At 46.1% G+C, this 25,826-nt stretch overlaps 1 protein-coding gene across 1 annotated transcript; it reads left to right on the plus strand.

Moving 5' to 3' along the window:
- The first annotated feature begins 2,081 nt into the window (after positions 1-2,081).
- On the plus strand, positions 2,082-23,876 carry SPEF1 (sperm flagellar 1). The gene is made up of 7 exons (XM_075266651.1): positions 2,082-2,202; positions 17,910-18,021; positions 18,454-18,598; positions 19,289-19,331; positions 21,270-21,312; positions 21,475-21,577; positions 23,658-23,876. Exons 1-7 carry the CDS (start codon positions 2,082-2,084, stop codon positions 23,757-23,759), a joined length of 669 nt encoding a protein of 222 aa, XP_075122752.1. The 3' UTR covers positions 23,760-23,876.
- The last annotated feature ends 1,950 nt before the right edge of the window (positions 23,877-25,826 follow it).

Raw genomic sequence — 25,826 nt, forward strand, 5'->3', positions numbered from 1 at the left:
AACTGCAGCATTTACGGATCTAATCTAGGGGTATATACATTGTTATGTGGCACCTGTGACTGGTACAATAATATAGGGGTATATACATTGTTATTATAGGGGTATATACAGTCTTATTACAGGGGTATACAGTGGTATATACATTCTTATTACAGTTGTATACAGTATGTATATACATTCTTATTACATATACTGCTATAGTAAACAATATATATATATTTGTTTGTACATTTTAGCAATGCCTGTCCACAAGATGTTGAATCTCTGCAGGTGCAATGCTCCAGACCTGGCTATGAGAATGAGGCCCTCACCTGTAGCCTCCCTGCACACTTAGTAGACTACATATAAGCTCAGAAGTGAGGCCTTCATAGATCTGACTCTGGACTTTGATTTGAACAAGGTCATTATTTCCTTATTTTCTTTTTCTCCTTATTAGATCACCTCTGCATGTGTGAGCTCTGAGTCCAGAGCATTGGCACTAAACCTCACTGTTTGGTTTGTGTATATAGTAAGCCCCCTAGGCATGCCACTAACCTTCTCCTTCGGTCTGTACACACAATATAACCACAATATACTCCCAATATCTCTACACACAGCTCATGACTCCTAGCCACCATACAGAGGAGAAACATCCTCTGCCAGTCATGGTCACCAGCTTATATATGGTCTTATTTATTCTATTCATTTCTATGTAGCCATTATTTTTATGTTCACTTTAATTCTTTGTATCATGATTTTTAATTTCATGACATTATGGAGTTTTTATTATATGAATACAGCTGTGTTTATAATATATATATATATATATATATATATATATATATATATATATATATATATGACTGTATGTTACTGAATGTGGTATTTTATATTCTTCCACTAGATCTGATGAAGGGGTGGGCTTTGTAGCCCAAAGGCCTGGAAACGCGTTATCTACTCTCAGATTTGTCCTTCAATAAACCGTTGCTGTAATTCAAGTATCGGTTTCAATCCTTCCACCCACAAGGGACTGTGCGCCCACCCGGGTGTTTTTAGTGAATCTAGTTCCCTTTCTGTTGGTCACTTACAGTTCGTCCCCAGGGAGCAGCTGCTGTTCCAGGTGAAGGTGAACCCCATAGACGACCTCAGAGCCGGAACAATATCTATATTTCTATCAAAACACCATAAAGGTGCCATCAAGAGTTCTGGTTCTATAGAGGAGAACAAGCAGCCGTTACTCTCCAACTACTAGGGCTTTATTCCACTACAAAGGAAGCGCGAGTACCCTCTCTTTTATCCTCCCAGTTTCCATTCCTATTACAGGGATATACAGTGGTATATACATTGTTATGGGGCACCTGTGACTGGTCACTATTGTAGGGGTATATACATTGTTAATATAAGGGTATATACATTCTTATTACAGGGGTATATAGATTGTTATGGGGCACATGTAGATGGCGGCGGGTGCACTGTATACATCTAGTGACTGGCCCTGTGTCTGTATCTTCTGTAGTGTAATACCTATCACTCTAATACTCTTTACGCTGGGTTCACACCTGCGTTCTTCTTTCCGTTCTATGGTTTCCATCTTCTGCATGCCAGAAGTCGGAAAGCTCAGACCGGGTCCGGCCGTGCGCGGCGGTGAGCGTTTTATGCTCTCTGCCGCAAAACCGGATTTTTTTATCTGGACACAGAGTACTGCATGTCTGACTCTGTGTCCGGATTATAAAACCTGGTTTTGTGGCGGAGAGCATAAAACGCTCACCGCCGCGCACAGCCGGACATCTCTCTCACCCATTCAAATGAATAAGAAAGAGTCCTGCAGGTTTCCGTCTCCTGCTCTGTTTTAGGCAGGAAACGGAAACCTCAAGTACGGAGACCGGGCGCAGATGTGAACGAGCCCTTATTTATACCGGGCAGACAGACAAGCAGACACAGCAGACTCCCCCCTCCCCCCCCCTCCGCACACAGTACAGCAGCCGCTATATCAGGCCCCTCCCCATCTGTCAGCCACTGATGGGGACAATAAAGCTTGATGAATACACCAAGCCTCCTGATTGCTGTGGCAGCGGTTGCCATGTCTCCCTGTACACAGTGTGATGGCGGCGGCGGCGGTGCTGGAGTTTGATGAGCAGAGGCTGCAGGAGCTGTACTGCTGGGTGGACGCCATCCCCCTCTCCAGGCCCAAGAGGAACCTGTGCCGGGACTTCAGTGATGGAGGTGGGGGCGGCTGTGGTGGCCCTCAGGACATGGCGGATGGCTGTGGTTATTCTGCGGCACATCGGACTGTCTGGTCACTTTCTATTCCACTGTATTTGGGTGAAAGGCCCCCCCCCCAGTGATCCAGGCTGCCCCCCCCCCAGGTGATCCCGGCTGCCCCCCCCCCCGGTGATCCAGGCTGCCCCCCCCCCCCCGGTGATCCAGGCTGCCCCCCCCCAGTGATCCAGGCTGCCCCCCCCCCCCGGTGATCCAGGCTGCCCCCCCCCCGGTGATCCAGGCTGCCCCCCCCCCCCCGGTGATCCAGGCTGCCCCCCCCCAGTGATCCAGGCTGCCCCCCCCCCGGTGATCCAGGCTGCCCCCCCCCCCCGGTGATCCAGGCTGCCCCCCCCCCCCAGTGATCCAGGCTGCCCCCCCCCCCGGTGATCCAGGCTGCCCCCCCCCCAGTGATCCAGGCTGCCCCCCCCCCAGGTGATCCCGGCTGCCCCCCCCCCAGTGATCCAAGCTGCCCCCCCCCGGTGATCCAGGCTGCCCCCCCCCGGTGATCCAGGCTGCCCCCCCCCCCAGTGATCCAGGCTGCCCCCCCCAGGTGATCCCGGCTGCCCCCCCCCCAGTGATCCAGGCTGCCCCCCCCCCGGTGATCCAGGCTGCCCCCCCCCAGTGATCCAGGCTGCCCCCCCCCAGGTGATCCCGGCTGCCCCCCCCCCAGTGATCCAGGCTGCCCCCCCCCCCCGGTGATCCAGGCTGCCCCCCCCCCCAGTGATCCAGGCTGCCCCCCCCCCCCCCGGTGATCCAGGCTGCCCCCCCCCCCCCCGATGATCCAGGCTGCCCCCCCCCCAGTGATCCCGGCTGCCAACCCCCCCCCCCCCCCAGTGATCCAGGCTGCCCCCCCCAGTGATCCCGGCTGCCCCCCCCCCAGGTGATCCCGGCTGCCCCCCCCCAGGTGATCCCGGCTGCCCCCCCCCCCCAGGTGATCCCAGCTGCCCCCCCCTCCAGTGATCCAGGCTGCCCCCCCCCCCCCAGTGATCCAGGCTGCCCCCCCCCCCCCCCGGTGATCCCGGCTGCCCCCCCCCCCAGGTGATCCCAGCTGCCCCCCCCACCCCCAGGTGATCCCGGCTGCTCCATGTCACTCTGTGGGTCACACATCGGCCTTCACCGCCCCACAACAACAAATATGGGAAATCTTCTGAGATGGTTTATTATTTCCATGTTTTTAGCTTCTTACTTGTTACTTCTCACTTCTAGTGACTGTATTGGATCAGCAGGGGCCGGGGCCTGGGGGGGCCCTACAGTCCGGCACAGTAATATGCGGGGTCCTCAGGTTGTACATGGACACAATGGCGGAGCAGGCAGAGGTCTGAGCACTGAGCCCAGTGGGACCAGTATGACTTATATATGGCCATGTAGTGTGTATAGAGTATAAGAGGGGGGGGGGGGCTAACCTGTAGGGGGCACTAATTGGGCATCATACTGTATAGTGAGTATTAGGGGGCATTATACTGTATAGTGAGTATTAGGGGACATTATACTGTATAGTGAGTATTAGGGGACATTATACTGTATAGTGAGTATTAGGGGACATTATACTGTATAGTGAGTATTAGGGGGCATTATACTGTATAGTGAGTATTAGGGGACATTATACTGTATAGTGAGTATTAGGGGGCATTATACTGTATAGTGAGTATTAGGGGACATTATACTATAGAGTGAGTATTAGGGGACATTATACTGTATGGTGAGTATTAGGGGACATTATACTGTATACTGAGTATTAGGGGGCATTATACTGTATAGTGAGTATTAGGGGACATTATACTGTATGGTGAGTATTAGGGGACATTATACTATAGAGTGAGTATTAGGGGACATTATACTGTATGGTGAGTATTAGGGGACATTATACTGTATAGTGAGTATTAGGGGACATTATACTATAGAGTGAGTATTAGGGGACATTATACTGTATAGTGAGTATTAGGGGACATTATACTATAGAGTGAGTATTAGGGGACATTATACTGTATGGTGAGTATTAGGGGACATTATACTGTATGGTGAGTATTAGGGGACATTATACTGTATAGTGAGTATTAGGGGACATTATACTGTATAGTGAGTATTAGGGGGCATTATACTGTATAGTGAGTATTAGGGGACATTATACTGTATAGTGAGTATTAGGGGACATTATACTATATAGTGAGTATTAGGGGACATTATACTGTATGGTGAGTATTAGGGGACATTAAACTGTATAGTGAGTATTAGGGGACATTATACTGTATAGTGAGTATTAGGGGACATTATACTGTATACTGAGTATTAGGGGACATTATACTGTATAGTGAGTATTAGGGGACATTATACTGTATAGTGAGTATTAGGGGACATTATACTGTATAGTGAGTATTAGGGGGCATTATACTGTATAGTGAGTATTAGGGGACATTATACTGTATAGTGAGTATTAGGGGGCATTATACTGTATAGTGAGTATTAGGGGACATTATACTGTATAGTGAGTATTAGGGGACATTATACTATATAGTGAGTATTAGGGGACATTATAATGTATGGTGAGTATTAGGGGACATTAAACTGTATAGTGAGTATTAGGGGACATTATACTGTATAGTGAGTATTAGGGGACATTATACTGTATAGTGAGTATTAGGGGACATTATACTGTATAGTGAGTATTAGGGGACATTATACTGTATAGTGAGTATTAGGGGACATTATACTGTATAGTGAGTATTAGGGGGCATTATACTGTATAGTGAGTATTAGGGGACATTATACTGTATAGTGAGTATTAGGGGGCATTATACTGTATAGTGAGTATTAGGGGACATTATACTGTATAGTGAGTATTAGGGGACATTATACTGTATAGTGAGTATTAGGGGACGTTATACTGTATAGTGAGTATTAGGGGGCGTTATACTGTATAGTGAGTATTAGGGGGCATTATACTGTATAGTGAGTATTAGGGGGCATTATACTGTATAGTGAGTATTAGGGGACATTATACTGTATAGTGAGTATTAGGGGACATTATACTGTATAGTGAGTATTAGGGGGCATTATACTGTATAGTGAGTATTAGGGGACATTATACTGTATAGTGAGTATTAGGGGGCATTATACTGTATAGTGAGTATTAGGGGACATTATACTGTATAGTGAGTATTAGGGGACATTATACTGTATAGTGAGTATTAGGGGACATTATACTGTATAGTGAGTATTAGGGGACATTATATTATATAGTGAGTATTAGGGGACATTATACTGTATAGTGAGTATTAGGGGGCATTATACTGTATAGTGAGTATTAGGGGACATTATACTGTATAGTGAGTATTAGGAAACATTATACTGTAAAGTGAGTATTAGGGGGAATTATACTGTATAGTGAGTATTAGGGGACATTATACTGTAAAGTGAGTATTAGGGGACATTATACTGTATAGTGAGTATTAGGGGACATTATACTGTATAGTGAGTATTAGGGGACATTATACTGTATAGTGAGTATTAGGGGGCATTATACTGTATAGTGAGTATTAGGGGACATTATACTGTATAGTGAGTATTAGGGGGCATTATACTGTATAGTGAGTATTAGGAGACATTATACTGTATAATGAGTATTAGGGGGCATTGTACTATATAGTAAGTTTTAGGGGACATTATACTGTATAGTGAGTATTAGGGGACATTATACTGTGTAGTGAGTATTAGGGGACATTATACTGTATAGTGAGTATTAGGGGACATTATACTGTATAGTGAGTATTAGGGGGCATTATACTGTATACTGAGTATTAGGGGGCATTATACTGTATAGTGAGTATCAGGGGACATTATACTGTATAGTGAGTATTAGGGGACATTATACTGTATACTGAGTATCAGGGGGCATTATACTGTATAGTGAGTATTAGGGGACATTATACTGTATAGTGAGTATTAGGGGGCATTATACTGTATAGTGAGTATTAGGGGACATTATACTGTATAGTGAGTATTAGGGGACATTATACTGTATAGTGAGTATTAGGGGACATTATACTGTATAGTGAGTATTAGGGGGCATTATACTGTATAGTGAGTATTAGGGGACATTATACTGTATAGTGAGTATTAGGAAACATTATACTGTAAAGTGAGTATTAGGGGGAATTATACTGTATAGTGAGTATTAGGGGACATTATACTGTAAAGTGAGTATTAGGGGACATTATACTGTATAGTGAGTATTAGGGGACATTATACTGTATAGTGAGTATTAGGGGACATTATACTGTATAGTGAGTATTAGGGGACATTATACTGTATAGTGAGTATTAGGGGACATTATACTGTATAGTGAGTATTAGGGGACATTATACTGTATAGTGAGTATTAGGGGGCATTATACTGTATAGTGAGTATTAGGGGACATTATACTGTATAGTGAGTATTAGGAAACATTATACTGTAAAGTGAGTATTAGGGGGAATTATACTGTATAGTGAGTATTAGGGGACATTATACTGTAAAGTGAGTATTAGGGGACATTATACTGTATAGTGAGTATTAGGGGACATTATACTGTATAGTGAGTATTAGGGGACATTATACTGTATAGTGAGTATTAGGGGGCATTATACTGTATACTGAGTATTATGGGGCATTATACTGTATAGTGAGTATTAGGGGGCATTATACTGTATACTGAGTATTAGGGGGCATTATACTGTATAGTGAGTATCAGGGGACATTATACTGTATAGTGAGTATTAGGGGACATTATACTGTATACTGAGTATCAGGGGGCATTATACTGTATAGTGAGTATTAGGGGACATTATACTGTATAATGAGTATTAGGGGGCATTGTACTATATAGTGAGTATTAGGGGACATTATACTGTATAGTGAGTATTAGGGGGCATTATACTGTATACTGAGTATTAGGGGGCATTATACTGTATAGTGAGTATTAGGGGGCATTATACTGTATACTGAGTATTAGGGGGCATTATACTGTATAGTGAGTATCAGGGGACATTATACTGTATAGTGAGTATTAGGGGACATTATACTGTATACTGAGTATCAGGGGGCATTATACTGTATAGTGAGTATTAGGGGACATTATACTGTATAGTGAGTATTAGGGGACATTATACTGTATAGTGAGTATTAGGGGGCATTATACTGTATAGTGAGTATTAGGGGATATTATACTGTATACTGAGTATTAGGGGATATTATACTGTATGGTGAGTATTAGGGGACATTATACTGTATGGTGAGTATTAGGGGACATTATACTGTATAGTGAGTATTAGGGGACATTATACTGTATAGTGAGTATTAGGGGACATTATACTGTATAGTGAGTATTAGGGGACATTATACTGTATAGTGAGCATTAGAGGACATTATACTGTATAGTGAGTATTAGGGGACATTATACTGCATAGTGAGTATTAGGGGGCATTATACTGTATAGTGAGTATTAGGGGACATTATACTGTATAGTGAGTATTAGGGGGCATTATACTGTATAGTGAGTATTAGGGGGCATTATACTGTATAGTGAGTATTAGGGGACATTATACTGTATAGTGAGTATTAGGGGACATTATACTGTATAGTGAGTATTAGGGGACATTATACTGTATACTGAGTATTAGGGGACATTATACTGTATAGTGAGTAATAGGGGACATTATACTGTATAGTGAGTATTAGGGGACATTATACTGTATAGTGAGTATTAGGGGACATTATACTGTATAGTGAGTATTAGGGGGCATTATACTGTATAGTGAGTATTAGGGGACATTATACTGTATAGTGAGTATTACGGGACATTATACTGTATAGTGAGTATTAGGGGACATTATACTGTATAGTGAGTATTAGGGGACATTATACTGTATAGTGAGAATTAGGGGGCATTATACTGTATACTGAGTATTAGGGGGCATTATACTGTATACTGAGTATTAGGGGGCATTATACTGTATAGTGAGTATTAGAGGACATTATACTGTATAGTGAGTATTAGGGGGCATTATACTGTATGGTGAGTATTAGGGGACATTATACTGTATGGTGAGTATTAGGGGACATTATACTGTATGGTGAGTATTAGGGGACATTATACTGTATGGTGAGTATTAGGGGACATTATACTGTATAGTGAGTATTAGGGGGCATTATACTGTATAATGAGTATTAGGGGGCATTATACTGTATAGTGAGTATTAGGGGGCATTATACTGTATAGTGAGTATTAGGGGACATTATACTATATAGTGAGTATTAGGGGACATTATACTGTATAGTGAGTATTAGGGGACATTATACTGTATAGTGAGTATTAGGGGGCATTATACTGTATAGTGAGTATTAGGGGGCATTATACTGTATAGTGAGTATTAGGGGACATTATACTGTATAGTGAGTATTAGGGGACATTATACTGTATAGTGAGTATTAGGGGGCATTATACTGTATAGTGAGTATTAGGGGGCATTATACTGTATAGTGAGTATTAGGGGAAATTATACTGTATAGTGAGTATTAGGGGACATTATACTGTATAGTGAGTATTAGGGGACATTATACTGTATACTGAGTATTAGGGGACATTATACTGTATAGTGAGTATTAGGGGGCATTATACTGTATAGTGAGTATTAGGGGGCATTATACTGTATAGTGAGTATTAGGGGACATTATACTGTATAGTGAGTATTAGGGGACATTATACTGTATAGTGAGTATTAGGGGACATTATACTGTATAGTGAGTATTAGGGGACATTATACTGTATAGTGAGTATTAGGGGACATTATACTGTATAGTGAGTATTAGGGGGCATTATACTGTATAATGAGTATTAGGGGACATTATACTGTATACTGAGTATTAGGGGACATTATACTGTATACTGAGTATTAGGGGGCATTATACTGTATACTGAGTATTAGGGGACATTATACTGTATAGTGAGTATTAGGGGACATTATACTGTATAGTGAGTATTAGGGGACATTATACTGTATAGTGAGTATTAGGGGACATTGTACTGTATAGTGAGTATTAGGGGGCATTATACTGTATAGTGAGTATTAGGGGGCATTATACTGTATAGTGAGTATTAGGGGACATTATACTGTATAGTGAGTATTAGGGGACATTATACTGTATAGTGAGTATTAGGGGGCATTATACTGTATAGTGAGTATTAGGGGACATTATACTGTATAGTGAGTATTAGGGTACATTATACTGTAAAGTGAGTATTAGGGGACATTATACTGTATAGTGAGTATTAGGAAACATTATACTGTATAGTGAGTATTAGGAAACATTATACTGTAAAGTGAGTATTAGGGGGAATTATACTGTATAGTGAGTATTAGGGGACATTATACTGTAAAGTGAGTATTAGGGGACATTATACTGTATAGTGAGTATTAGGGGACATTATACTGTATAGTGAGTATTAGGGGACATTATACTGTATAGTGAGTATTAGGGGGCATTATACTGTATAGTGAGTATTAGGGGACATTATACTGTATAGTGAGTATTAGGAAACATTATACTGTAAAGTGAGTATTAGGGGACATTATACTGTATAGTGAGTATTAGGGGGCATTATACTGTAGAGTGAGTATTAGGGGACATTATACTGTAGAGTGAGTATTAGGGGACATTATACTGTATAGTGAGTATCAGGGGACATTATACTGTATAGTGAGTATTAGGGGGCATTATACTGTATAGTGAGTATTAGGGGACATTATACTGTATAGTGAGTATTAGGGGACATTATACTGTATAGTGAGTATTAGGGGACATTATACTGTATAGTGAGTATTAGGGGACATTATACTGTATAGTGAGTATTAGGGGGCATTATACTGTATAGTGAGTATTAGGGGACATTATACTGTATAGTGAGTATTAGGGGACTGTCACGGAGCAAAGGTATACGTCTTCCTCCGGATGGTCTTTTGAATCAACACGGACGCAAGAGGTCGGGAGACAACAGCAATTTATTGTAATCCACAAAGTTAGTAGCCGGCAGCGGTCACATCAACCGTAATAACAATAAGTCCACAGAAGTCACAATCCAATGATAACTTTGGTTCCTTGGTCCTGTAACTATATCCTGGCTCTCTGCAGAGCTGTGCACAGGCCGGCTAACACATACTAACTCCAGCTACAACTATATACTAAGACTGTTACTTCCTCTATCTGTGGGTGGGGAGGGCTGAGTCACAGATCCTTCCCCCCTCACCTATACCAAGGAGAGCAGACTCCCTGTCTCCTGTGGACAATGCACCGTCCAACATCTTCTTGGAGACACTGATCAGATTATCTCCACCCATTGTCCTCACTGGTCCTCACTAGTTAGAGGTATTTGCATACAATGTGCTAACACACTAGACCCGAATCAGCCAACTACACACTGATGTTTACAACAGGTTAGAGAATACATTCCACATGAAATATATATTACACATTGCCTATAGTATAGACTCTAACCATCCCGTGACAACCCCTCCCCCTCTCAAAACATGTGCATGACACAATTGGCCTACACAGGTAAATTGGGGAATGCACATCAGTCTCTATAGCTCATATTTCCTCCTGCCGGGATAACCCATCTGTGTTCTGGTGTTGGTTCCCTCGGCGGTACTGAATGGTAAAGTTGTAGGGTTGAAGGGCTGGCATCTGTCAGAAAATCCGGTGGATCCATGTTGGCTTCTCCCTGAGCTTGGCTTCGGGTCACTGCTCCCACAAAGTGGCACTGTAGATTTCCAACATCGTTGCCTAACAGAACATCGGCCGGCAGCCCGCTCATCACACCAATTGTGCATCGTTTTGGTCCATAACCATAGTCGAGTTCCACGGTAGCTTTAGGAATACGTCTTTGAGTACCCCCTGCCAACTTGATAGAAATGCCAGGACCCTCCTCTAGGGCCTCGGGTCGCACAACTCGGGGGTCCGCTACCGTTAGGAAAGCTCCCGAGTCCCGGAATCCAACAACTGTTCGGCCATCCAGTAGGACCTCCTGCAAGTGCTTCCTCTGAAGGTTTGCGGGATGTGTGGCGGAAGGCTGAATCCCATAGACCCCTGGAGGTGGAACAGATGTGTCATTCATGGAGTCATCTGGAAATGGGGCCAAACTTTCTGTCCTAGGAGTGGTTCCCAGGTAGTGAATAGGCCGGGATGCCACGGTGGCCCGTGCCCCCATGTTAACAGGGCAACTAGCTTGCAAATGTCCAGGCCGCCCGCACCCAAAACATCTGCGCTCTAGCATTCTTCCAGTAGGTCGTTGTCTAGGGACAGGGTTGTTCATAGCTGGAGGCCGATGGGCTGGGACAGGGGTAGAGGGGGAATTGTAATCCTGAGGCCGGGCACGAAAGGTGGTTGGCTGGCTGAAGGGTGTCTGGCGGACTGTGGTAGTTTTCCGCTCCTCTGCAAACAACCTCTTCCACTGCGGCTTGATGGTCAGGCCCTCATCTGCAAGAGAAGCAGCTTGCTCAACTGTGGCTGGGTTCCGTTCCAGCACCCACTCACGGATCTCAGCGGGGCACTGGGAAAAGAACTGTTCCTTAAGTATGACTTGGAGGATCTTATCGACTGTGACAGCCTCCTCTCCTTCTAGCCAGCGCTTGCATGCTTGCTTCAACTTGTGGGCGAACATGTGGAAGGAGCTTCCCCCATTGTAAGACAAAGAGCGGAACTGAACTCGGTAGGTCTCTGGAGTGACTGCATAATACTTCTGCACCGCTCTTTTAATGGCCTCATAGTCCCGCTGATCACTAGGGTCCATGGCTCTGAGAGCTTCCGCAGCCCCATCTCGTAGGTGCCCCACCAGATACCGGACCCAATCCTTCTCTGGGACTTCCATCAGGCGGCACTGGTGTTCGAAGTCCTGAAAATATCCATCAACATCCCCAGCCGCTTCCTCAAAGGTCTTGAAGTGTTTATGGGAGACATATGGTGGTTCTCTCACTGTTGGGCTGGGGGTCGACGTTTGATTATAATTCCTCATAGTTATCTCAGCCATTCGCATTTCATGCGCCATTCTTTCCTTTTCATGCGCCATTCTCTGTTCCTCCTTCTCCGTTTCCTGAGCCCTCTGTAACGCTCTACTCCTTTGCTCTGCAGTTGCTTCTAGCCCCAGCACTGCCAATTCCTCCTCATACAAAACAACCCATCTGCTCTTTTGGGTCTGTACCTGCCACTCCTGTATCTCTCCAGTCTCCTGGGGGCAGCCCTCCTCATGGTCGCTTTGCAGGGTCATCTCCTCCAGTGCCTCGATCAGTTGATCTTTCGTTCTTCCCTGGTAACTCAGGTTTAGTTCCCGGGCCCTTACTTGTAGACTTGCCATAGTCCAGTTCCTGTATTCTGAGGTTGTGGCTCCATTAATCGCTGAGCTGCTGTAGTCCATCTCGCTGTCCGCTGTTGATCCCACCGCTGCCAACCAGTTGTCACGGAGCAAAGGTATACGTCTTCCTCCGGATGGTCTTTTGAATCAACACGGACGCAAGAGGTCGGGAGACAACAGCAATTTATTGTAATCCACAAAGTTAGTAGCCGGCAGCGGTCACATCAACCGTAATAACAATAAGTCCACAGAAGTCACAATCCAATGATAACTTTGGTTCCTTGGTCCTGTAACTATATCCTGGCTCTCTGCAGAGCTGTGCACAGGCCGGCTAACACATACTAACTCCAGCTACAACTATATACTAAGACTGTTACTTCCTCTATCTGTGGGTGGGGAGGGCTGAGTCACAGATCCTTCCCCCCTCACCTATACCAAGGAGAGCAGACTCCCTGTCTCCTGTGGACAATGCACCGTCCAACATCTTCTTGGAGACACTGATCAGATTATCTCCACCCATTGTCCTCACTGGTCCTCACTAGTTAGAGGTATTTGCATACAATGTGCTAACACACTAGACCCGAATCAGCCAACTACACACTGATGTTTACAACAGGTTAGAGAATACATTCCACATGAAATATATATTACACATTGCCTATAGTATAGACTCTAACCATCCCGTGACAGGGACATTATACTGTATAGTGAGTATTAGGGGACATTATACTGTAAAGTGAGTATTAGGGGGCATTATACTGTAAAGTGAGTATTAGGGGGCATTATACTGTAAAGTGAGTATTAGGGGGCATTATACTGTATTGTGTGTATTAGGGGGCATTATACTGCATAGTGAGTATTAGGGGGCATTATACTGTAGAGTGAGTATTAGGGGACATTATACTGTAGAGTGAGTATTAGGGGACATTATACTGTATAGTGAGTATCAGGGGACATTATACTGTATAGTGAGTATTAGGGGGCATTATACTGTATAGTGAGTATTAGGGGACATTATACTGTGTAGTGAGTATTAGGGGGCATTATACTGTATAGTAAGTATTAGGGGACATTATACTGTATAGTGAGTATTAGGGGACATTATACTGTATAGTGAGTATTAGGGGACATTATACTGTATATTGAGTATTAGGGGGCATTATACTGTAGAGTGAGTATTAGGGGACATTATACTGTAGAGTGAGTATTAGGGGACATTATACTGTATAGTGAGTATCAGGGGACATTATACTGTATGGTGAGTATTAGGGGCATTATACTGTATAGTGAGTATTAGGGGACATTATACTGTATGGTGAGTATTAGGGGACATTATACTGTATGGTGAGTATTAGGGGGCATTATACTGTATGGTGAGTATTAGGGGGCATTATACTGTATAGTGAGTATTAGGGGACATTATACTGTATAGTGAGTATTAGGGGACATTATACTGTATAGTGAGTATTAGGGGACATTATACTGTATAGTGAGTATTAGGGGACATTATACTGTATAGTGAGTATTAGGGGGCATTATACTGTGTAGTGAGTATTAGGGGGCATTATACTGTATAGTGAGTATTAGGGGGCATTATACTGTATAGTGAGTATTAGGGGACATTATACTGTATAGTGAGTATTAGGGGGCATTATACTGTATAGTGAGTATTAGGGGACATTATACTGTATAGTGAGTATTAGGGGACATTATACTGTATAGTGAGTATTAGGGGGCATTATACTGTATAGTGAGTATTAGGGGGCATTATACTGTGTAGTGAGTATTAGGGGGCATTATACTGTATAGTGAGTATTAGGGGACATTATACTGTATAGTGAGTATTAGGGGGCATTATACTGTATAGTGAGTATTAGGGGACATTATACTGTATAGTGAGTATTAGGGGACATTGTACTGTTTAGTGAGTATTAGGGGGCATTATACTGTATAGTGAGTATTAGGGGACATTATACTGTATAGTGAGTATTAGGGGACATTATACTGTATAGTGAGTATTAGGGGGCATTATACTGTATAGTGAGTATTAGGGGACATTATACTGTATAGTGAGTATTAGGGTACATTATACTGTAAAGTGAGTATTAGGGGACATTATACTGTATAGTGAGTATTAGGGGACATTATACTGTATAGTGAGTATTAGGAAACATTATACTGTAAAGTGAGTATTAGGGGACATTATACTGTATAGTGAGTATTAGGGGGCATTATACTGTATAGTGAGTATTAGGGGACATTATACTGTAGAGTGAGTATTAGGGGACATTATACTGTATAGTGAGTATCAGGGGACATTATACTGTATAGTGAGTATTAGGGGGCATTATACTGTATAGTGAGTATTAGGGGACATTATACTGTATAGTGAGTATTAGGGGGCATTATACTGTATAGTAAGTATTAGGGGACATTATACTGTATAGTGAGTATTAGGGGACATTATACTGTATAGTGAGTATTAGGGGACATTATACTGTATAGTGAGTATTAGGAAACATTATACTGTAAAGTGAGTATTAGGGGACATTATACTGTATAGTGAGTATTAGGGGGCATTATACTGTAGAGTGAGTATTAGGGGACATTATACTGTAGAGTGAGTATTAGGGGACATTATACTGTATAGTGAGTATCAGGGGACATTATACTGTATAGTGAGTATTAGGGGGCATTATACTGTATAGTGAGTATTAGGGGACATTATACTGTATAGTGAGTATTAGGGGGCATTATACTGTATAGTAAGTATTAGGGGACATTATACTGTATAGTGAGTATTAGGGGACATTATACTGTATAGTGAGTATTAGGGGACATTATACTGTATAGTGTGTATTAGGGGGCATTATACTGCATAGTGAGTATTAGGGGACATTGTACTGCATAGTGAGTATTAGGGGACATTATACTGCATAGTGAGTATTAGGGGACATTATACTGCATAGTGAGTATTAGGGAACATTATACTGTAAAGTGAGTATTAGGGGGCATTTTACTGTTTAGTGAGTATTAGGGGACATTATAGTGTAAAGTGAGTATTAGGGGGCATTATACTGTATAGTGAGTATTAGGGGACATTATACCGTAAAGTGAGTATTAGGGGACATTATACTGTAAAGTGAGTATTAGGGGACATTATACTGTAAAGTGAGTATTAGGGGGCATTATACTGTAAAGTGAGTATTAGGGGACATTATACTGTATAGTGAGTATTAGGGGACATTATACTGTATAGTGAGTATTAGGGGACATGATACTGTATTGTGAGTATTAGGGGACATTATACTGTATAGTGAGTATTAGGGGGCATTATACTGTATTGTGAGTATTAGGGGACATTATACTGTATAGTGCGTATTAGGGGGCATTATACTGTATAGTGAGTATTAGGGGACATTATACTGTAAAGTGAGTATTAGGGGACATTATACTGTAAAGTGAGTATTAGGGGGCATTATACTGTATAGTGAGTATTAGGGGACATTATACTGTAAAGTGAGTATTAGGGGACATTATACTGTAAAGTGAGTATTAGGGGACATTATACTGTATAGTGAGTATTAGGGGACATTATACTGTATAGTGAGTATTAGGGGACATTATACTGTATTGTGAGTATTAGGGGACATTATACTGTATAGTGCGTATTAGGGGGCATTATACTGTATAGTGAGTATTAGGGGACATTATACTGTATAGTGAGTATTAGGGGACATTATACTGTATAGTGCGTATTAGGGGGCATTATACTGTATAGTGAGTATTAGGGGACATTATACTGTATAGTGAGTATTAGGGGACATTATACTGTATAGTGCGTATTAGGGGGCATTATACTGTATAGTGAGTATTAGGGGACATTATACTGTATAGTGAGTATTAGGGGACATTATACTATATAGTGAGTATTAGGGGGCATTATACTGTATAGTGAGTATTAGGGGGCATTATACTGTAGAGTGAGTATTAGGGGACATTATACTGTATAGTGAGTATTAGGGGGCATTATACTGTATAGTGAGTATTAGGGGACATTATACTGTATAGTGAGTATTAGGGGACATTATACTGTATAGTGAGTATTAGGGGACATTATACTGTATAGTGAGTATTAGGGGCATTATACTGTATAGTGAGTATTAGGGGACATTATACTGTATAGTGAGTATTAGGGGACATTATACTGTATAGTGAGTATTAGGGGGCATTATACTGTATAGTGAGTATTAGGGGACATTATACTGTATAGTGAGTATTAGGGGACATTATACTGTATAGTGAGTATTAGGGGACATTATACTGTATAGTGAGTATTAGGGGGCATTATCCTTACATTGTACATTTACTACTATGGGGTCACTGCACAGACTAGAGCGGGTCCTTTCTCCTCATATTAGTCGTCAGGCCGGATTATTAGCTGATTTATCAGGAGACGTCTCATCTATGTCTGCAGAACAATCTGGGTGAGAAGTGTGACTGCTGGGCCCAGAGCGCCCTCTACAGGAGAGATGGCCGCACTGCAGGACACAGAGCAATCTCATCTACAATATATGTACAATACTTTTATTAACTCCATGGTGCTTTGTCTGTTAGAGTGGTGTAGTGGTCGATGACGGCAGCGGTAGGTCCCGGCAGTCGGTATATGGCAGCAGTGGTAGGTCCCGGCAGTCGGTATATGGTGGCAGCGGTAGGTCCCGGCGGTCGGTATATGGCAGCAGCGGTAGGTCCTAGGAGTCGGTATATGGCGGCAGCGGTAGGTCCCAGGAGTCGGTATATGGTGGCAGCGGTAGGTCCCGGCGGTCGGTATATGGCAGCAGTGGTAGGTCCTAGCAGTCGGTATATGGCGGCAGCGGTAGGTCCCGGCGGTCGGTATATGGCAGCAGCGGTAGGTCCCAGGAGTCGGTATATGGCAGTAGTGGTAGGTCCCGGCGGTCGGTATATGGCAGTAGTGGTAGGTCCCGGCGGTCGGTATATGGCAGTAGTGGTAGGTCCCGGCGGTCGGTATATGGCAGTAGTGGTAGGTCCCGGCGGTCGGTATATGGCAGCAGCGGTAGGTCCCGTGAGTCGGTATATGGCGGCCAGTTGGAGGGTAGAAGGTGAGTAGATACGAACAGCGTGCACTTCAAAGGAGGAGAGGGAGCGATAGGCGGCATGCTAGGATATAGCACTATCTAGTGGTCATGGATGGGATGTTGTGCCCTGTCCTGGCCCTCAGCGCCCCCTGTCTGTGTGATGTGTAATAACAGTCTCATCCTCTCTGTCATCGCAGTGTTAACCGCAGAACTGGTCAAACATTATTTCCCCAAACTCGTGGAGATGCACAACTATGTCCCGGCCAACTCCAGCCAGCAGAAGCTCAGTAACTGGACCATCCTGAACCGGTGAGACCCCCACCCCAGTGGCCATGCATTACCCTGCCCCCACCCCATGTCTCCAGCTGTACACGAGGCGCAGTTGTGGTGCAGCAGAGCTGTGCTGCGTGTCCTGCAGATTTTGGGCCCCTTCCTCTGTGTCATTTCTGTATATGTGCTGAGTGGGCGGGCTCTTGGTGTGATGTCAGAGCTGTGCTGTGTGCTCTGACCAATCAGCTGCTCCTCTCCCTGCTCACAGCATACATATAGGATCACAGGGTAAGTCAGAGAACCCTCAGACCCCCTCTCCTGGCAGGAGTCAGCAATGTCTGTCCTGGTCCTGCTCACATAGCTGAGGGCTTGTTACACTGTATCTGTGGGAGCTGGGTCTGCTGTAACAAAACTTCAGCTGTGTGCACAGTTTCTTGTGGGTCTGGATCACTTAGTCTCTGTATTTCCTAGGAAAGTTCTGAGTAAGATGAACTTCTCTGTCCCGGACGATGTGATCCGCAGGATTGTCCAGTGCACCCCGGGGGTGGTGGAGCTCGTCCTGAGTACACTGCGACAGAAGATCGAGGAGCGGCAGCGGCAGACCCAGAGCGAGCAGGTGAGGGATACAGGGTGTGTGATATAGAGAGATTAGAGTGTCAGCTTCTGGGGTCAGGGATGATGGGAGTGATACATGGTGTGTGATATAGAGATTAGAGTGTCAGTTCCTGGGGTCAGGGATGATGGGAGTGATACATTGTGTGTGTGATATAGAGATTAGAGTGTCAGCTCCTGGGGTCAGGGATGATGGGAGTGATACATTGTGTGTGATATAGAGATTAGAGTGTCAGCTCCTGGGGTCAGGGATGATGGGAGTGATACATTGTGTGTGATATAGAGATTAGAGTGTCAGCTCCTGGGGTCAGGGATGATGGGAGTGATACATTGTGTGTGTGATATAGAGATTAGAGTGTCAGCTCCTGGAGTCAGGGATGATGGGAGTGATACATTGTGTGTGATATAGAGATTAGAGTGTCAGCTCCTGGGGTCAGGGATGATGGGAGTGATACATTGTGTGTGTGATATAGAGATTAGAGTGTCAGCTCCTGGGGTCAGGGATGATGGGAGTGATACATTGTGTGTGATATAGAGATTAGAGTGTCAGCTCCTGGGGTCAGGGATGATGGGAGTGATACATTGTGTGTGTGATATAGAGATTAGAGTGTCAGCTCCTGGGGTCAGGGTAGCTGATGGCAGTGATTACATGTACAGAGGGGTTATACATTATGTGACTTTCATTTCCCTACAGGTGATGAGTCCGCTCTCAGAGTCCAATAGTCATTCAGACCCAGGTAATGGCTGACACTGATGTCACTGGTGAGGAGCGGGGGGCAGTGATGTCACTGGTGAGGAGCGGGGGCAGTGATGTCACTGGTGAGGAGCGGGGGGCAGTGATGTCACTGGTGAGGAGCGGGGGCAGTGATGTCACTGGTGAGGAGCGGGGGCAGTGATGTCACTGGTGAGGAGCGGGGGCAGTGATGTCACTGGTGAGGAGCGGGGGCAGTGATGTCACTGGTGAGGAGCGGGGGGCAGTGATGTCACTGGTGAGGAGCGGGGGCAGTGATGTCACTGGTGAGGAGCGGGGGCAGTGATGTCACTGGTGAGGAGCGGGGGCAGTGATGTCACTGGTGAGGAGCGGGGGGCAGTGATGTCACTGGTGAGGAGCGGGGGCAGTGATGTCACTGGTGAGGAGCAGGGGGCAGTGATGTCACTGGTGAGGAGCGGGGGGAAGTGATGTCACTGGTGAGGAGCGGGGGGCAGTGATGTCACTGGTGAGGAGCGGGGGGCAGTGATGTCACTGGTGAGGAGCGGGGGCAGTGATGTCACTGGTGAGGAGCGGGGGGCAGTGATGTCACTGGTGAGGAGCAGGGGGGCAGTGATGTCACTGGTGAGGAGCGGGGGGCAGTGATGTCACTGGTGAGGAGCGGGGGGCAGTGATGTCACTGGTGAGGAGCAGGGGGGCAGTGATGTCACTGGTGAGGAGCAGGGGGGCAGTGATGTCACTGGTGAGGAGCGGGGGGCAGTGATGTCACTGGTGAGGAGCGGGGGGCAGTGATGTCACTGGTGAGGAGCAGGGGGGCAGTGATGTCACTGGTGAGGAGCGGGGGGCAGTGATGTCACTGGTGAGGAGCAGGGGGGCAGTGATGTCACTGGTGAGGAGCAGGGGGGCAGTGATGTCACTGGTGAGGAACAGGGGGCAGTGATGTCACTGGTGAGGAGCGGGGGGGCAGTGATGTCACTGGTGAGGAGCGGGGGGGCAGTGATGTCACTGGTGAGGAGTGGGGGGCAGTGATGTCACTGGTGAGGGGCAGGGGGGCAGTGATGTTGGAGCAGGGGGGCAGTGATGTCACTGGTGAGGAGCAGGGGGGCAGTGATGTCACTGGTGAGGAGCAGGGGGGCAGTGATGTCACTGGTGAGGAGTGGGGGGCAGTGATGTCACTGGTGAGGGGCAGGGGGGCAGTGATGTCGGAGCAGGGGGGCAGTGATGTCACTGGTGAGGAGCAGGGGGGCAGTGATGTCACTGGTGAGGAGCAGGGGGGCAGTGATGTCACTGGTGAGGAGCGGGGGGCAGTGATGTCACTGGTGAGGAGCAGGGGGGCAGTGATGTCACTGGTGAGGAGCGGGAGGCAGTGATGTCACTGGTGAGGAGCAGGGGGGCAGTGATGTCACTGGTGAGGGGCGAGGAGCAGTGATGTCACTGGTGAGGAGCGGGAGGCAGTGATGTCACTGGTGAGGAGCAGGGGGGTAGTGATGTCACTGGTGAGGAGCGGGGGGGCAGTGATGTCACTGGTGAGGAGCGGGGGGCAGTGATGTTACTGGTGAGGAGCAGGGGGGTAGTGATGTCACTGGTGAGGAGTGGGGGGGCAGTGATGTCACTGGTGAGGAGCGGGGGCAGTGATGTCACTGGTGAGGAGCGGGGGGCAGTGATGTCACTGGTGAGGAGCGGGGGGGGCAGTGATGTCACTGGTGAGGAGTGGGGGGAGCAATAGGCGGCATGCTAGGATATAGCACCACCTAGTGGTCATGGATGGGATGTTTGTGCCCTGTCCTGGTCCTCAGGGGAGCAGTGATGTCTCTGGATTAATATTCTCTACACAACCTAAATTGAGATTTCACCATTTCCTCTCGGGATAATCCTGTAACCGCGCGGTAATTGTCACTGATGTCCTGTAGGATATGTCCAGCAGAGGGCGCCCTCTGACCTGTCTCCTAATTCCCTTATATCCCAGGTTATTCCACAAGGGAGAAGAGTAACGGCACAGAGCAGGGGAGGTGAGTGATGGCGCAGGAGGCGGGGCCTATAGATGTAATAAACGTATCTTATATAGTGACCAGGAGGTCGTCTCCATTATCCTCCCCCTAATATTATCATGTTATTACATTCCTGTATTATTATTATTATTATTATGACGTTGCGTTTCTTCCTCCCGGTAGAGCTCCGCAGGGTTACGTCGCGGCCGCTCACCCAGACCCCAGTCTCCGTATCCAGCTGGCAGAGAAGGAGCGGGCGCTGATGGCCTCCCAGGAAACCATTCAGGTGAGGCGGACCCCCATTATATATGACATGTGGCTCCTGTTACTCTGCAGGTCACCTGGATGCCCTTTAACCCTCTGTTGCTCTTGTTGTCAGCCTATGGGTGACCTGCACAGTAACGTCCTGCCATGACTGTAATAACCTGCAGCACACGCCCCCTGCCTAAGGTGACATGTACATGACCGTGTGCGTGCTGCTGTGCCGCGACTGAACATCCGTGTCCGGCCCACGCTTACACGGCCACATCACTGAGGTCATGGAGGAATAGGCCCCGGCCTGAGGGTTGGTCCTGGCTCACAACCCCGTACACAGGACATAGAGAGGAATCGGTCCGGGTTCTGGCCATGAATAAGAGCTGGCGCACACACAGAGGGCGCCTGACAACACGCAGCTATTATGTAGACCAGTGACTGGTTGTCAGACACAGAATCCTTTCCATATCATATCATGGCCATATTAACCATCTGCACCCTATGGCAGCCGCTCTGGATCCAGGAGGAGGGTCCCTCATGTGGGGGCGCTATCCTAGGCGAGGGCTCCTGATTGTATCTCTGTGACCTCAAGATGTAGAACTGAATACAATGGTGGAGCACAAAGCCATCAGGCGTCATATAATGCTGCATATAGAGGAGGGTATGATGGGTACAGGGACCCCATACATGGTATAGTGAGTCTGGGGTAACTGAGGGCTTTATAATGTATGGGGGCCACTGAGGCAGCATACACTGGTCATAAGGGGGCATTATTCTATGTGGGTCACTTAGGGGGTATTATTCTATGTGGGTCACTTAGGGGGTATTATTCTATGTGGGGTCACTTAGGGGGCATTATTCTATGTGGGTCACTTAGGGGGCATTATTCTATGTGGGTCACTTAGGGGGTATTATTCTATGTGGGTCACTTAGGGGGTATTATTCTATGTGGGGTCACTTAGGGGGCATTATTCTATGTGGGGTCACTTAGGGGGCATTATTCTATGTGGGGTCACTTAGGGGGCACTATTCTATGTGGGTCACTTAGGGGGTATTATTCTATGTGGGGTCACTTAGGGGGCATTATTCTATGTGGGGTCACTTAGGGGGCATTATTCTATAAGGGTTCACTTAGGGGGCATTATTCTATGTGAGGTCACTTAGGGGGCATTATTCTATAAGGGTTCACTTAGGGGGCATTATTCTATGTGGGGAGACTTAGGGGGCATTATTCTATGTGGGGTCACTTAGGGGGCATTATTCTATGTGGGTCACTTAGGGGGCATTATTCTATGTGGGGAGACTTAGGGGGCATTATTCTATGTGGGGAGACTTAGGGGGCATTATTCTATGTGGGGTCACTTAGGGGGCATTATTCTATGTGAGGTCACTTAGGGGGCATTATTCTATGTGAGGTCACTTAGGGGGCATTATTCTATGTGAGGTCACTTAGGGGCCATTATTCTATGTGAGGTCACTTAGGGGCCATTATTCTATGTGGGGTCACTTAGGGGGCATTATCTATGTGGGGTCACTTAGGGGGCATTATTCTATGTGAGGTCACTTAGGGGGCATTATTCTATGTGAGGTCACTTAGGGGGCATTATTCTATGTGAGGTCACTTAGGGGGCATTATTCTATGTGAGGTCACTTAGGGGGCATTATTCTATGTGAGGTCACTTAGGGGGCATTATTCTATGTGAGGTCACTTAGGGGGCATTATCTATGTGAGGTCACTTAGGGGGCATTATTCTATGTGAGGTCACTTAGGGGGCATTATTCTATGTGGGGTCACTTAGGGGGCATTATTCTATGTGAGGTCACTTAGGGGGCATTATTCTATGTGAGGTCACTTAGGGGGCATTATTCTATGTGAGGTCACTTAGGGGGCATTATTCTATGTGGGGTCACTTAGGGGGCATTATTCTATGTGAGGTCACTTAGGGGGCATTATTCTATGTGAGGTCACTATGGGGCCTTATGTATATACAGTCACCACTAGGGGGAGCCAGCTATGTATAAGCAGCAGTTCCTCCACACCTGTTGTCACCCCCCTGACCCCCATGTAATAAGTATGGCCGCCGTCTCCTCACATATGGCCCATATTTCAGATCTTACAGGCCAAGCTGCGGAGGATGGAGCAGCTGCTGCACCTGAAGAACGTGCGGATAGATGACCTGAGTCGCCGCCTGCAGGAGGCCGAGAGGAAATGACCGGAGGGCCTTGCGCTGCCGCTCCCCTGCCCTGTACAGGACCCTATAGGAGTATATATATATATATCTATACTGTCTTTAGGAAGGTTTTATATTGCGCTTTGCTTACTGTATGTTTATAAGTCACTGCAATAAAATATTTATTCACGAGGTTTTATACACTCATGTCCGCCCCGTGGGTCACCTCAGTCCTGGCTATTGTGTAATACATGAGGCGGCTGCTGTATATCCCCTGTGCTTTACACTACAGCTCTGCTCCTTACCTGCGAAGCTACCATTAGTTATCTCAGCCTGGCTGTAGAAGCCAAGGGGCCTGCGGTGTTATAGGGCCCGGGCTCTGCTGTCCGCCGTTTAGTGGCCGATATTCACCTACCCATCCCCACTCCTGTCCAGGCCTCCAGGGGGCGCTGTACATTATATCCTAGTATATAGTTTGTGGGTACCAATAAAAAGGACAATGTATGTAGGCCTATAAAGGGGGCAGTAAAGGGGCAATATACACTCACCGGCCACTTTATTAGGTACACCTGTCCAACTGCTCGTTAACACTTAATTTCTAATCAGCCAATCACATGGCGGCAACTCAGTGCATTTAGGTATGTAGACATGGTCAAGACAATCTCCTGCAGTTCAAACCGAGCATCAGTATGGGGGGGAAGAAAGGTGATTTGAGTGCCTTTGAACGTGGCATGGTTGTTGGTGCCAGAAGGGCTGGTCTGAGTATTTCAGAAACTGCTGATCTACTGGGATTTTCACGCACAACCATCTCTAGGGTTTACAGAGAATGGTCCGAAAAAGAAAAAACATCCAGTGAGCGGCAGTTCTGTGGGCGGAAATGCGTTGTTGATGCCAGAGGTCAGAGGAGAATGGCCAGACTGGTTCGAGCTGATAGAAAGGCAACAGTGACTCAAATAGCCACCCGTTACAACCAAGGTAGCCAGAAGAGCATCTCTGAACGCCGCACAGTACGTCCAACTTTGAGGCTACAGATGGGCTACAGCAGCAGAAGACCACACCGGGGGCCACTCCTTTCAGCTAAGAACAGGAAACTGAGGCTACAATTTGCACAAGCTCATCGAAATTGGACAATTGAAGATTGGAAAAACGTTGCCTGGTCTGATGAGTCTGGATTTCTGCTGCGACATTCGGATGGTAGGGTCAGAATTTGGCGTCAACAACATGAAAGCATGGATCCATCCTGCCTTGTATCAACGGTTCAGGCTGGTGGTGGTGGTGTCATGGTGTGGGGAATATTTTCTTGGCACTCTTTGGGCCCCTTGGTACCAATTGAGCATCGTTGTAATGCCAAAGCCTACCTGAGTATTGTTGCTGACCATGTCCATCCCTTTATGACCACAATGTACCCAACATCTGATGGCTACTTTCAGCAGGATAATGCAATGCCATGTCATAAAGCTGGAATCATCTCAGACTGGTTTCTTGAACATGACAATGAGTTCACTGTACTCCAATGGCCTCCACAGTCACCAGATCTCAATCCAATAGAGGAGCATCTTTGGGATGTGGTGGAACGGGAGATTCGCATCATGGATGTGCAGCCGACAAATCTGCGACTGCAACTGTGTGATGCCATCATGTCAATATGGAGCAAAATCTCTGAGGAATGCTTCCAGCACCTTGTTGTATCTATGCCACGAAGAATTGAGGCAGTTCTGAAGGCAAAAGGGGGTCCAACCCGTTACTAGCATGGTGTACCTAATAAAGTGGCTGGTGAGTGTATATCCGTGGAGTGCAGGGACGGAAGGGTAGGTGAGTAATGATAAGAAATTTTAGATTGACTTTGGGGGGGGGGAGGCAGTCAAAATTTTGCTTTGGGCTCTGGAAAGTTACACTTCTGTTTCCTGCAGGCCACTCTGTTCCTTCTAGACTCCTCTTCCAGAATCCTGTCCCTCCGGACCTCTCTATTACCTGCAGACTCCTGTGTCCTCCTTCACACCCCTCTGTCTCTTCTAGACCCCTCTGTTCCTTTATAGACCCCTCTGTCCTTCTGCAGACTTCTCTGTCCCCTCCCGATCTCTGTGTCCAGCTCTAGGCCCTCCAGGCCCC

The sequence above is a fragment of the Leptodactylus fuscus genome, chromosome 1 (assembly GCF_031893055.1).
Source record: "Leptodactylus fuscus isolate aLepFus1 chromosome 1, aLepFus1.hap2, whole genome shotgun sequence".
NCBI classification, from domain to species: Eukaryota; Metazoa; Chordata; class Amphibia; order Anura; family Leptodactylidae; genus Leptodactylus; species Leptodactylus fuscus.

Bases quoted from the DNA above. Each gene is read 5' to 3' on its own strand.
- SPEF1 (XM_075266651.1), top strand. From the start codon at position 2,082: ATGGCGGCGGCGGCGGTGCTGGAGTTTGATGAGCAGAGGCTGCAGGAG. The intron at 18,022-18,453 runs GTGAGACCCCCA...TGTATTTCCTAG, and splicing joins AACTGGACCATCCTGAACCG to GAAAGTTCTGAGTAAGATGA. The intron at 21,578-23,657 runs GTGAGGCGGACC...CCCATATTTCAG, and splicing joins CCTCCCAGGAAACCATTCAG to ATCTTACAGGCCAAGCTGCG.